This window comes from Tauraco erythrolophus, chromosome 4 (assembly GCF_009769465.1).
Source record: "Tauraco erythrolophus isolate bTauEry1 chromosome 4, bTauEry1.pri, whole genome shotgun sequence".
Lineage (NCBI taxonomy): Eukaryota > Metazoa > Chordata > Aves > Musophagiformes > Musophagidae > Tauraco > Tauraco erythrolophus.
Genome location: NC_141468.1, coordinates 62,493,202 through 62,507,640, shown reverse-complemented (window position 1 = coordinate 62,507,640; position 14,439 = coordinate 62,493,202). Strand labels below are relative to the sequence as shown.

Here is a 14,439-nt window from a genome sequence, read left to right as displayed (position 1 = left end):
TGAACATAATTCTGTATGTTGAGACATTAAATACAAACTTTATCCCAGTGGCTTGGTGCAAAGGTTTTAACCTGTCTTGGTCTCAGCTATAGTCTACTTTGCAGATTTCAGTGAGATTTCAACATAAATAATGCTTGTTCTTATTCTTCACACAGAACTGGATTTCCTCTAAAGAAATACTTGCTTTGGCATCCCATTTTACATGCCTTGTTGTGTGAGATTTAGAATAAAGTAAGAGGAGGGTTGACTTGGATTTTGTTTTGCAGAATAATTTATCTAAGTGGCTTTTTTGAAGTGCAGGGTCTACCTAAATGTTTTGTGAAGTTGTTTATAATTTCTTGTATTTTTCCTCTCTTATGACAGTGATCCGAGCTAAAGTTGTGGGGAAGAAGCTCATGAAAGATGGACCTTTTGGAACGATGCGATACACAGTCAAGCAGACAAAGGTATGTTTCCAGACATTTCACATAAGCTTATAGATATGATAATGATTCTAATTATCATGTAATAACGAACAGAGTTTGCATACTTCAAATAACAGCACCTCAACTTTTTTGTGTTGGTCAGCCAGAATGGAAGACAGCCAGCAATTGACAGAAATTTGCCTGGAGAGGGGAAAGGAGCAGGAAGAGGTCGTTCTTGACATGCAATGCTGAATACCTGAATTCTTCCTTTATTTTTAAAATTTCTGATAGTAAAAGGTACCAAATGGGCTTCTCTAGATACTAGAGTCCTGTTTGTGTTCAACATACACAGTGTTAGACTGTGGAAATGTAAACTTTTCCATGCCACACTTTCAGTAAATTCAAGATGTGGTGGTGGTAGAGGGTCTGCTAGCCTTGGGAGAGTGGTCTTTTGTCTCTTCTTTCCTTGCATTCTTTGTAACCACCAGTTAGAATCATAGCATTTTTGTCCATGTACAGAACAAATGAAACTTTTATAGTGAAGCCTTTATATAAAGCTTAACCAAACACTGTAGCTTTCAAATATCATCAGCTCAGAAGTAAAGTATTGACTCAGAGGTGAAAAGAGGTAGATCTCCTACACTGGTTCTTAGTTTCTCTAGTTCCTCTCTTCAGAGCTCTGATTCTTTGCAGCACAAACTGCAGTCAACCTGCTGCTTTGGACTTAGGTTTTTTGTTAAACTGACCCCTCGTTATGTAAAGCTAAAAATCAGCCCTAGATTGTTTTTATTGGCTATGCCATTCCAGTCATAAGACTGGTTTATGTCTTAAGAAAAAAAAAAAAGGGAATGGAAAAGCTTGGCAGAGACTGCAGAAATCTGAAACATTAGACCAAGTAAAGGTTCAGAAGAAAACAGTCACTTGCCTGCCTTGTAACAGTAACTCTCTTTATAAGGCAGTTTGTAGTTGAGCACGAAAGCTGGGAGGAGGAGATGCAAAGCCCGTTTCATAAGCCGTCGCAAAACCGCACACGTAGCCAAATCTGGTCCTGGCGTGGCTCTTCCACTAGAGTGGAATGCTTGCACTTTGAATAAGAGGGCATGAGGTGCTGGGCTTACTAATGTCCTTAATCTGAAAAATACCTTTTTAAGATTCAGAAGGAAGCATACATTTGTTGATTAACTTATATTTGTAAAAAAGGCAACTGGCTATGTTGGCAGCAGTGAGACAATGCTGCCACTCTTTTTTTTTTTTCTTTCCTTTTTTCCCCCTTTTTTTTTTTGACTGTTCCTGGCTTCATCAGGCTTGCAGCACTCTGTGCTGTTCTTGTCCATTGTTGTCACTCTCCAGCTCAGCAAGTGTACCCCACTTCAGAAAACTACTTGACGTCCACATGCTGCATGGCTTCATCAACTTTTCTTTTTCTGGTTTCATCCTGGTCTGTCTAGGACCCCTACTTTCCCTTTTACTCAATTCCAAGAATTCGGTGCTTCCTGTCTAACATATGACCATGAAGAGGGTCCAGTGGTGATCTAGAGTATCAGTAGTCCCCAAAATGAATTACTGCCCTTTACCAACTGTAGTGCTAGCCTCTCTCCTAATGCATGATGCAGCCTGCCCCATTGCCAGCCAGCAAGCTGCCATGTCAGAGATCTCTGGAACAGCATTAAGCATTCCTCCTCTGACCCAAGAGCCTGCAGCAGTGTCCTTGCTTCAAACAGAAAAGGCTTCTATGTGTCTGCTGGCACGGGGAGGAGCATAAGCCCAGGCAAGGTGAGCATGTTGAGTGGGAACAGCAGCCGCTCTACTGTCAATAGACACCATTGTGTCAATCATTAAATGAGATGCCTGAGCCTGTCCTGGCTGTTTCCATTGGGTTATTCTGCAGCACAGGACCAGAGCGTTTACAGCAGATACTGCAGTAATCTGCAATGTCCTTGTTCAGAGACCCCAGGAGAACAATTGCCTTTTTGCTGGAGCAGTTCCACAGTGCTTTGTTAGGAAGCTACGTGTCCAACAAAAGCAAGAGTGATTTTAAAGGGAAAATCGTGTGTTGGTCGAACTGCCTCTATGCCTGCTACATAGATGGTGGGCTGGTGAGATGTTGCATTGCACATTTAACTGTGACCTTTGGCAGGAAGGAACCTGAAGCAGTCAAAGTGCCCAGTAGAACTGGAATGTCCAGAGGACATAGTTCTTGGTAAACAAACCAAGTGTCTTCTTTGAAACCCTGCTGTCTTTCTGCTGAGCTTAGAGACTTAAGTATAAAGAGAGATTCAGCTCCATACAGTGGGGAAGCTCAGAATGACACAGCAAATCTCTCCCTTGCTTGCCCTGATGAAAGCTGACCGTCGTCCTGCTGAAAAGAAAACTAAGGAGGCCTATGGCTCTGCACAGCTGCATGGGAACAACTCTGAAGATAAAACTAACATGTCAGTGTTTTTTGGCCACCTATAAACCCGTCTGCACCTGCAGATGAAAAATAAACAAGCCATTTAGTCGATCAGTGCGTACTGAATTGCCTGTGGAAAGCACTGAGAGCCTTAAAAAGCAACAAACAATCTTTGTATTTCTTTCATGGGTTCCTTGGATTTTGCTGTGGCTGATTCTTGCTCTCACTAACACTCCTGACCTTGTTGCTGAATTTCACAACTAAACTAGCTTGGGGCCTGGACTGGAGCACAAGGTCAGCCCACAGGCACAGAACAGTGCCAGGCTTTCTAGCGTTCACATTTGTTGTCTGGAAAGACCTTGTGTTTTTCAAGCAACCTCCACCTCCCCCAACTGTTTTCTCAAAAAACCTAAGAATATTTCAAGATCACATGTCAGAAATCTGCACAGGACTGATATAACCCCTGCATGTTCTGTGATGCTGCAGTGCGTTCTGAGAATGGCCCAGACCTATTTCAGGAAACTGCAAAGGAGACAAGGAGATAAGATATTTCTGCTCCATGTGGACAAACAGTCCTGGTTGACCATGGCAGCACGCTGCACAGGCTGCCAGAAGCAAGGAGGCTTTCCTTGGTTTGTTGCTAATCTGTAAAGTGAGTCTAAGAGGTGAAACATGATAGTCCCAAGAGGAAAGAAGTGGGGTGGGATTAATTTAGTTTAATTTTAAACAGATTAAAATGAGGTGTTGAGTCTTTCTTGCTCCCTTGATTGTCAATGGAGAGAGACAGGAACCACCAAAGTGTAATTCAGCCCATCAGTTGTAGACAGTTATTTTAGGATGGGCTGAGCTGTTCTGGAGGTGCCCGTTCTTGGTGTTTGATTAGAGAGGATGCCTAATTCATACAAAGTGCCTAAATTTTAGGTAGCTGATGGTTAGACAAGATGACTCCAAGCCTTGGTAGCTAGTGGGACCTCACATGGGAGGGATAGAGGGAGGAACATCGTATCATAGGGTGAAGTTAATCATGCAGCAGGAACCACCACAGGATTTGCATGTATGTTTCTGAGGCACCATGAGGGATGCTAAGGGGAATGCTGACACAGCTGGAAATAGAGCAGCACTAGCAGACACCACCATGTGATGCGTGCTAATACTTGGTTCCCTGTCATTATGCTTCTGAAAATACACATTCGTGGCGACAGGAGGACTCCGAGGGAAGCAGTTAGGAGAGAGCTAGCTTTATGGTTGGTTTTCTTCTGACTGGTCTAATAGCACTTCCAGGATATTTTGTATATCCAAAAATAATGTTTAAGGTATTGTTTTATTTGTTTTAAAAGAGGGCATCTGTAGAAGATTCTCCCTTGCCAAATTTTCTTTTTCCTCCCTTGAGAACCAAGGTCATGGTGAATTTTCTTTAGTCATCAGAGGATGAGGCAGGCCCTGTCTGCCCCCAGCACTGGGTCAATCAGTGCGACAGTTGCTAGCCTCAGTGAGGGTCACTGTGGGGTGAGCTGAAGTGACTATTGAGAGCCTAAGCATGCTTCCTTCAGCAGCCCTGGCAGTGCAGTCCCTGATGGTCATGCGAAGAGGAAATTAGGTCCAGGAATCGAAAACCAAACCCCAGTTCAGCATCACTAGTTGCTTCATAGGCAGCCCTGTTGGGCTTGGTGGTGCAGAAGATGTGAGGAGTGGCGAGTGTAAGGGTCCGACAGGAAGGGCCTGAGCAGCTTCTCAGAGGAATGGTTAGTCTAGCATGTAGCCCTTTCTGCAAGGGGGAGGATGGCCTCAAAGTGTGCCTGTGCACTTGCAGGCTTTAGAGCACAGACACTTAATTAGCCCAAGGCGAACTTGGAGCTTAGCACTGTTCAGATCACAAGTGACAGATCACTTGTACCACACATGCACAGCGTACAGCGCTCTGTGCTGTAAATAATGCACTGCCTGGGGAGAGTGGGCAGCCCCAGCTGTTATCTTAGCCAGTCTTATCTGCTTAGATACTGTTATCATAGCTTCTTGGTGTAATGCCCACTAGAATGGGGTCTGAACACATGATCTTCATTCTGTGTGCCTTTCCTCACAATACCCTTGTGAAAAAAGGCAGAGCTTGTCTACAGATGAGGAATAAAAGTGTACTGAAGGCCAAGTAACTCATCCAAGGACAAACAGCGTGCCTGTGCTGGAATCTAGATCTCCAACTATCTTGAGCGTAATTGGAAAATCTGAGTAGGTCATCTTCTACCAAGAAAATTGCAGAGATAACATAGAGATTAGGCAAGGTTCAGTTTTTACTTTAAGACTTTGCTCACTTATGGACACAATGGTGTATTTCAAACATGATCTGTGAGCTTTTGTTGATGTAGTATGATTAATTTTTAAAAATGCTTTTATTGCATATTTTCTGGGTATAGAGGGGAAGACTGGAAAATGCAAACCCCTTTAGCATGTCCTTTATGCAGCAGTGCAGTTACTGGGTTATAATATTGTTACAAGATTATGCTGATTGAGGTAATATAACTAAGGAGAAAAAAAGCCTAGCAGGCATTCTGTGAAAGCCCAGAAGGTAGTTTGACCTCTCAGCATAGCAGAATTAGTAGTAGTCTTTTTTTTTTTTATATGCAGTATCTGGGCCTAGCATAAAATCTGTTAAATCAACAGATATCCTTTCACTGACTTCATAGAGGTATGAATTGGGCCCCTAGCACTGGAAAGAATAGCCCTGATGAATTCTGTAGAAGAAAAACATTTGTTGATCTTAAAGGAGAGGAGGGATAGTGAAAGATGAAAAATGGAAATACATACCTGGGGATAATACGGGACTTCAAGAAATAGAATACAGCATGCAGGACAATGTCACCTCTTAGGTGACAGAGCAGCAAGAATCTGTATGTCTGGGATTGCTTGAGATTCTTTTCCTCTTTTGCCTTACTTTAATATTTACAGTTAAACTGAAGGTGAATGTGCTCTCTATCAATAAAGCTGACAGAGAAAAGGATAGGTTGGGAAATGCTATAAAACTGTGATTCTTTCTGACTCTTACCGGTTTTCCTATTTTCTAAACATTGGTCATTCATACAGTTGGTGGGGAAAAATCAGAGACCGAATACTTTGAAAAGATAACCAAATTTTAAAGATTAAATTTGGAGGAAAATCATCCTCAGTGTTTCAAAAATAGGGTATTTTTTTATTGAGTCCAATGTACACATGCAGTGCTTGTTTCATTGCAATGCACAGACTTCAGTATGCTACCAACAGACAGGCGTGAGTTTCCCTGAATTGCAGTGGTAAGGTCAGGTCAGATAGGGACACACGCTAATTTCTGACTGAATTCAACGGCCAGTGTATCTGTGGGTTCGTATTTCAATTAAACTGAACTGTATGTTGGCGTCCACTTCAAGATTATGAAAAAGGAGAAGGAGCATAAAGGAATTACATATACATGATACTTTCTTTATGGTGCCCATTAGTACCAGTCTAATTTTAGAAGATGGCGTAGAATTCTATTTCTGCATTCGTTTAGTTAGAGAAACATGAAATCCTTGCTGAGGTCAGCAGGAATCGCGTATGCTAGGCGCTTGAGGAGGAGGTGTCTGGCTTGATGACTTAGATCAAGCGCCAAAGGCTTGAAACTCTTACAGCAGCAACACTGGAAAATAGGGTCATTGTTTAAAAGAAAAATCCCTTAGTTTGGAAAAAAATGTTTAAATGACATGAAGGAGAAAGATTCTGAACTTGAACGAATTTAATTTCTCCCTAATTATGAGCTATATAAGGGAAAAAATTGTTCAGGATGTTGGCAGAGCTTGCAGTGTTGGCGTTTTGCTCACTCAGTGCCACTGGAACTAATGAGAGTGGGAAAGCGGTCCCTGTGCTGAATTACAATGGCTTGTTAACAGGTGAGTGTTCTCTACCAGCAGATCTGGTGAGGAGACTTCTGTCAGAGTCCAGCTATGACATTAGTCCTTCACACTTGTAAATGCTAAAAGTTCACTGCTTGCTACGACCATTCTTGTAAAGAATCTAAGTGAAAAGTTGTCATCTTAAGATGACTTAAAGCATTTTTATTCTTTCTCTAGATGTACAGAGGCTTCCAGATAATGCCACATGTTCAGTACATCTATACAGAAGCCTCTGAGAGTCTTTGTGGAGTCAAGCTGGAGGTCAACAAGTACCAATATCTGATTACAGGTAAAGGACAATGTACTTCTTCGTAATCAGATGCTCTTCTGTTCTGTGCATACACCTGCTAAGGACACGGGCAGCTGTCTAGACATCTCTATTCGCAGCTTCCCAAGTGTTAAGATGGTGCATAATATTTTGGTGTTCAGTGTTCTTCAACGCTGAGAGTCATTTCATTCTCTATATTTCCCTTCCTTTCCTAAAATGTCTCTTAAACCAAATGATGTTGTGACAAATATGCTGTACAACAGCCAGCAGCTGTCAATTCATACCTGGGCTGGCATGTCTGTCACAGGGAACTGCTCGCTACTCAGCTGAGTCAGAAATGGAAGATCCCTTTTGGAATGAGCTGGGGAAATACAGGCTGTTGAGATGGGGGGGGGGGGATGCAAGGAGATAGAGATGTGGCAGTTGCTGAGTTGTATTTCTAGTGAAAGCGTCCATTCACTTAGTTTTGTTCTGTTGTTCAGAGCAGCTTGACAGCATTACTCGCCTGCACGTTGTTGCTGGTGCTTACAGCTGGCGCAACGCTCCTAACTTACCAGACTTCTGTAAGCTTGCTGGCCAGAGATTCCTGAACCAGTTAATAAAAAGAAAGCAGTTGCTGAGCAGTGGCTGAAGCCAAACATATTGAGAGCATTAGCAATCTCTGGAAACAGGAAAAGTGCTTGAGCTGAGAAGTGCTAACATGTCTCTGTTTTCAAGGCCGCGTGTATGAAGGGAAGGTTTACACTGGCCTGTGCAACTGGTATGAGAAATGGGACCGGCTGACTCCATCCCAGCGTAAAGGACTGAATCATCGTTATCATCTGGGCTGTGGATGCAAGGTATGTGCTTCTCTAATTAGGTGGCGTTAAGACATTCAGACCCTTAGAATTCTTTTTTCCCTGGCTGGTAATACAAATGATGCTGGTGAACAACCAGGAAGAGAAATGGAGGATGACACTTTTTACAGAGAGAAAGTAAAGCTCAGCTTTAGAGTTGAGACCAGAGAAGAGAGAATCAAATAAAAATGCGGAGTCTATGCCTTTTTAATGCCCTGCCGGAGTTAACTGGGGTTGGGGAAGGCTTTCAGAATCCACGCAGAATCATTTGTGGGTAGACGAAATCAGGTACCAGGGGCTTGGCAAGATATGTTGAGCTTTTGTCCTGTGTAAGCATTTTGAGTGCTTAACCTCTCAGCCTGGCACTGAGATTTTTGCTCATGGCCCCAGGCTTGCAAACACATAGACACAAGCTCAACTTTTCTGCACTTGAGAAATTCTTTTGACTCTGGAATTACCTGTGTATGTGAAGCTAAGCACATGCTTACCTGCTTACTGAACTGAGACTGAATTTTGGGTTAGTAAGCAAGGTTTGAGGGAGTGGAATTTTGAATCCTTTGCCTCTGGTATAAAGACACTTTATATAATGTTGTTTTCCATGTAGCCTTACCTGGTTGCTCTTTACAATTGCAGATTAGGCCCTGCTACTATCTGCCCTGCTTTGCCACCTCCAAGAATGAGTGTATTTGGACAGACATGCTCTCCAACTTTGGCCACTCAGGATACCAAGCGAAGCACTATGCCTGCATCCAGAGGGTGGAAGGTTACTGCAGCTGGTATAGAGGATGGGCACCTCCAGATAAAACGATAATCAATGCCACAGATCCCTGAGCACGTTACCCTTCCTTATCTCCCCTCTCCCTTACTTGTGGCTGATCTTCCTTTTGGACACTAACTCTTACCAGATCATGATGATGACAATGAAATTAGTGCCTGTTTTCATGCAAATTTTAGCACTTCGAACACTTAAAAAGAAAAGGAAAAAAAGAAAAAAAAGGAAAGAAAAGAAAAAAAATCTGTGCTACCTTACTGAATTTGTAATCAGCTTTTCCATTTTTGATACCACTCATTTTGATCAGATGACATTTGGGAGCTTACTTTTGCACACCAGAGGGAAAAATGGGAGGGGAAAAAAAAAAAGAAAAAAGATGGAGCTCTTGCTCTTTTACATGTATCATTAGCTGTAGCAATATAATCTCTATTTTTTTAGGAAAACAAAAATCTAAAAACTATGCCAATTAGGCACTGTATTCTTCTGTGCGCTGGCTTCCCGTCACCCCTCCTCATGCACTAAGTGCTGAAAATACGTACACAAATCTCTTTGAAGGAAGACAGGTTTCATTAATCAGATTGGCAAGTGAAACAAACTGAAAAGAAACCCAGCCTAAACTCTGGAAAAAATGACATCCAAAAGAAATCCTCCTCCGCTGGGAGACATCAGCAATGTGATTGATTCCAGCAGTGGGAGAATTCACCTGGTGTGTCTGACCACATCATCTGGTAAAAGCATTGTTGACTGATTGTCCTGGCTAATTCAGTCAGTGTGAATGCAACAGCATGTTTGAAGTTCTGGCTTTCCCCAGAACAGAACAGAGAGTATTTTGTATTTTTGTTGTTTAAAAAACAAAAGCCCCATCCCCTATGTTCAGGGAGGTAAATCCACCTACAGCAGAGCAGATGAAGCGCTGTGCCATCCTGTTTTGAGCAGCATTGGCCCCTGAAATTTTCACAGCTTAGCTTCAACAGCAAAACCAGCTTGTGAACACCTTAAACCAAACAGATGCAAAAATACCAACAGTAAATCAATCACATGAAAGAGGGAAAGGGGAGACTTGCTAGAGCTCTTACTATAAAAAAAAAAAAATCTATTGCCAAAATAGTGTTTTGCTGAACTAAGATGTATATACACATAATGACATAAGCTATTTTTGACAGAACGTGGAATTTTTTTGGTGTTATAAACAAAAGAATGATTTGACTGTGTTTTAAAGACAGAAATATTGACATTCCGAGTCAGTGAATTGTTTTTAAGATATTGAAGCTCCAGTGTATCTGCAGTAGTGGCTACAGTCGTTTCCTCTCTGCCTCCTTGCACCACAGTTCCTCCCCTGCAGCTACACTAGCTGCATTTGTTTATATAGGAAAAGGAAGTGTAGTGGGGGGGGGGAGCTAGGCACGGAAAAGTGGTCTCCTAAAAAGTGCTGGCTGGGATCATAAACTTTCAGCTGCCCAGAGGACTCCTCCTGTGTCAAGTGCTGTGTTTCCCTCTAGGCACTGTTAAGCATAGCTCTGTGCATGTGCTCGTACCAGGTCCTGCAGTGATGTGGGAGGAGGAGCCGTACTGTCCTGTGCTTTGCTGTTGACTGGAGAAGTTTTTTCGTTCTATTTTGTATTTTTTATTAAGAAAACTATAATATAATTTTTCTTATCAAATAAAAGTATTTTAAGTTTTAATGATGGTGAAGAAGGGGTGCTGACAAAATGGGTGACTGAGTTTTGAATGGGGAGGGCTTGGGCAGGGAGAAGATTATGCTTAACTTTTTTTTTTTGTATTATTATGATTATTTATCTTAAGTTTCCATATATCTTCAGTTCATTCCACTTAGAAAGCAGAGCTGCCACCAGCAGGAAAAAGTGTTGCAGTGATTCCAGCTCAGGGCGATACAGCATTTTGCAGTCAGTGACCCCAATTACTGGAGGGTTGTTTGGGGCCTCTTTGTCAAATGGAAAGGAAGAGGTGCCTGAGATGGGCCCTGATGCATTTTTACGTTCCGTGCGTGCTACCAGAGCTCTGCCAAGCCAAAACCGTACGTCCCCTGAAATGCCCCATTTACTAGGTGAACTGTTGCAGCAAAATACGTGTAGCTTCATTTTTAACATGAGCTTTAAAGGGCATTTTCAAAGAGCTGATGTAAGAGATCCCTAGGTCTGCTGTGTATTTTTTTTTTTTTTTTTCAGCTGCTCTGAGTAGCAGTGCAGCCCAAAACACAGTGAAAGTCTGTTGGATTTTCCTGTGATTAAGGCTTGGAACGCTTTTCAGAAGTCCTCTTCCCTGTGACTACTCCTAAATTATGGGTTGGAGATGAGAGGGAGAGTAGGGTGCTTCACAGCACCCATCACAGGCTCAGACAGTGGGTCAGAATGTTGCCCCCTTTGGCAGAGGATGGGGTTGGGCTTTGGGCACAGTGGAGCAATCTCTGTTCGAGCTGTGCACGACTGACAAAATCTCTGAAGGTCACTGAGGGCAGAGCGGAGCCGGCCTCGCCACCCTGCCTGTTTGCATCGCGTGGAGTCGGCATCGCTGGAGATGGCCCTCCTTGAGCTCAAGGCGGCTTCGCAAAACTGCCGTCTCTGAGCTGCAGCCACTTTTCGTGGCTTTGGAAGGCTAAATGGAAACGCCCTTCGATGCAGTGAAGTGTTGATTTGAATTTTCATTAAACTGCAGCTCTGCATGTTTTACCTGTCACTGATTCATTTAGCTAGCTGAAACATCACAGTATTGCACTCAAATTATTGTGAAAATATTTGCATTCTAATTCTATGAGGACTTGTGTCCCAAGTAGGATATAATGTAGCTATGTGCTTTGTAAACAGCAGAACAGCAGATGCATTACCAGAAAATGAAGCGTATTCCCATTTTATATTGCCGACAGTAAAATATTTCTGAGATGCAGACAGCTAGACCAGCAAGGGTGGGAGTTTGGTAGCAAATCTTTCCCCTTGCTGTGTAAAGAAACAGTTGTTAAGGCTTTTAAAAAAGTGGAGCCAAAAGGTGGGGGAAGAATCGAGTAAAAATACATTTCTTTTGGGAGGCTTCTTAATTTTGTTTCTGTGCATGCTATCAGGGACATGTGTTTCTTGGGCTAAGCTTTAGCTTGTGCTTGCATTAAGAACCTGACCAAAGGCTCCCTCGAAGTTAGAGGGAGCCATTGAAATGGATTGAACAGGCTCTAAATCAGAATCAAAGGCTTCTTCCTTTCTGTCTGCTCTCTTCTGTCTTGCTAAGTCACTTCTGCCTGCCAATGGACAAAACTCTCTCCCTCGTTACAGCAGGCCATGCAATATGTGGGAACACTGGGCATGGGGATGTGAGGAGGCAGGTGTGAGGTTCTCCCCAAAATGTTAGGCCATGGAGCATGCAATGGCTTGCAGCAGCACAGATACCTTACGGTCACCTCTGGTGTGCTCCTCACTTCACCCCATAACTGAAGGTCAGAGGAACTGTCAATGGCACAGCTCATGTGAACACGACCTTTGGACATGTACAGGATGAGGGCTTCCCCCCACCCTCCTCTATGCTTTAGATAAACCAACATTATTAAAACCATAGCTCATTTCTAGACTGTTGCTGTTTGCTTTCTTATTTATAGATATTTTCCCTTATTTGCTTGAGTGCTTTCCTCTTCAGAATTAAAAAAAAAAAAAAAGGAAAAATATATTGAAAGTTTGGGAAAGATTGGATTTGATTTTTCCTTTTCCAAAATGGAGGGGTAGAGAGCAGGAGATCTGTGCATGGAGTACCTTGAATAAAGCCTTCTTGGGGGAGGCTTCCCTCTCCCCTGTATGGGATAAAACTGCCACTTCAGGTCTAAATTTCCCATGTTTTGAAGAGTTGTATGGCCGTTTAGGTAGGACTATTCTAAAACCTAAATATATCACCCTATCCCATTCATACTTGGCTGGAGTGAAGTGCTACCTCACGGTGATGGGTAACATGCTGTTGTGTTTTTTACAGTAAAGACTGTTTGAAGTAAAGGCCTCCATGGGAACAAGTTTCCATTCTTTCAGATGTCTCTGAAAGTATATCTCACTTCTAAGCTATAAAATATGTTATAAGGGCAGAACAAAATCTAGGGAACCGCAAACTTTTTTTTTTTTTGTCTTTTTTGAACAAGTGTCGTTTGGGGCTACCAGTCTTGAGAAAAATCTTAAAAATCCACTAAACGTTTGCTGCTGCTTTGCCTGTGCTGGCTTCTCATTCTCTCTGCCACTGTCCTTCCTTTGTAGAGCCACTCTGCTGTTCCTGATAGTCATGGAAACTTGGGGAGGGAACCAAACCCGTGTGAAAAAATCTTGTCCAGAAGGAATGTATTTGTTGCTAAATTTTCTAGCACTGTTTACAGTTTTCCTCCATGTTATTTATAAATTTTATATTCAGTGAATGTATATTGTCTTTTAAGGTAATGTTGCATAATGTTCACTTTTTATAGTGTCCTTTTATTCTAAACAGTAAAGTGGTTTTAAATCTATCACAGACATTCTGTCTCTGCTTCACTTATACTAGTTTCTGTCCACTTCAAATATACACAAATGGCTTCGCAAGTGGATTTATTCGTTTCCTTCCCTTTCTTGATACCATTTTATTGGGCCCAAAGCAGATACTCCACCTCTGGCAATTCTTGCTCTTTGGCAAAGACATCCCGCCAGCAGTCCTTCCCTCTTTTTGAAGAGGCTGATGTCTCCAAGAATTGTTACTGGGATCGTAAGCCCAGGAGAGGCAAAAACAAATCCCTTTTGAAGTTAATGTATCCCACTTGTCCACTGGCCATAGGGGGTCAGCACAGAGCGAGGCCGTCGTTACAGCTGTCGCGTAGCACCAGTAGGGCCGTAGCAGAAGGGTTGCCAGATTGCTCTTATTTACAGTAAACCGATCCGGGGGGGGGAGGGTTGAAAGGTACATGCCCGTGGCAAAGAGAAGAGAGATTTATCATTCAGATCTTTTCTGCTGTGAATTGTCTAAGCCTTGTGTCCTCTCTTTAGGTTTAGTATTTAAGGCTGGTTAAAAATGCCCTGTTGTCAGGAGAAGGAAGCTTCAGAGAAAGTGTTCTCAGCTAAATTAAAACACTCACAAAAATGGGTCTACTTTATCACACTTTCACTTTAGGAAAAATCGCTATTTTCTACAAGGATGAAAGAATGAGACAGATTTTTAAATCTGTTCTATGTTTAATCCAAAGGTTTAGAAAGTGAGCTTTGGAAAACTTTGAACCTAGAAGGATGAGGATCCCTTATGTGAGAACTTCATTGCTTAAAGTATATCACATTGCAGAGAGGTAAAACTGTAACACTAAACACTTCCGGGGGGGTCAGCCATCAAAGGACCACACTGTACTTACGAGTGCTGACTGGTACAGCTTGAGAATGCCTCCAGGAAAGGGAAGAAAAAGAGAGGGGAAAGGGAGATCATGATATTCTCATCTGACACATGGAGAAGCTGAGGCACAGTGGGCAAGCAACTTTCACAGGTGCTTGGTGGAGCGACAACTACGGTGGAGCTTGCTTGGTGCAGGCACTTGCCCTCTCAGCCTCTCACAGCTCAGGATACTGTGAAGGTGCACACAAAAAAGGTCTTGAGAAGTTATGTAGATTCAATCCATGAGGTAGACCCCCCCCACCTGGAAAGGGCTGGCCTAAATTTACCCAAGTGGATTGTTGCTTGTGTAAATGTTTGGAAAGCGACTGATTTAAACCGGATTACTCAAGCTTGCATGTCAACAATGGTGTTTGCGTTCAGATGAGCTTATCTACAGTTTAAATAGGTTCTTGTATTCTTTTGCAAGTAAGCAATAGCATCTCCAAGTAGGTGATTGGTTATAACGGTGACAAATATGTGAAATTAAGATCAGTGCTCTGCTAAACCAAA

The 14,439-nt window shown here is 42.5% G+C and overlaps 2 protein-coding genes across 3 annotated transcripts in view; one reads left to right on the top strand and one right to left on the bottom strand.

Moving 5' to 3' along the window:
• Positions 1 to 13,045, top strand: part of TIMP3 (TIMP metallopeptidase inhibitor 3) — a 38,433-nt gene extending 25,388 nt beyond the window's left edge. Inside the window, exons 2-5 of the mRNA XM_086611112.1 lie at positions 364 to 446; positions 6,870 to 6,981; positions 7,678 to 7,799; positions 8,430 to 13,045. Coding sequence (XP_086467238.1) covers positions 364 to 446; positions 6,870 to 6,981; positions 7,678 to 7,799; positions 8,430 to 8,627 — 515 coding nt within the window. The 3' untranslated portion in view covers positions 8,628 to 13,045. The remainder of the gene's footprint in view (positions 1 to 363; positions 447 to 6,869; positions 6,982 to 7,677; positions 7,800 to 8,429) is intronic.
• The window catches only part of SYN3 (synapsin III), a 181,497-nt gene that overhangs the window by 119,309 nt on the left and 47,749 nt on the right, over positions 1 to 14,439 (bottom strand). The gene's annotated exons all lie outside the window — the stretch shown is intronic.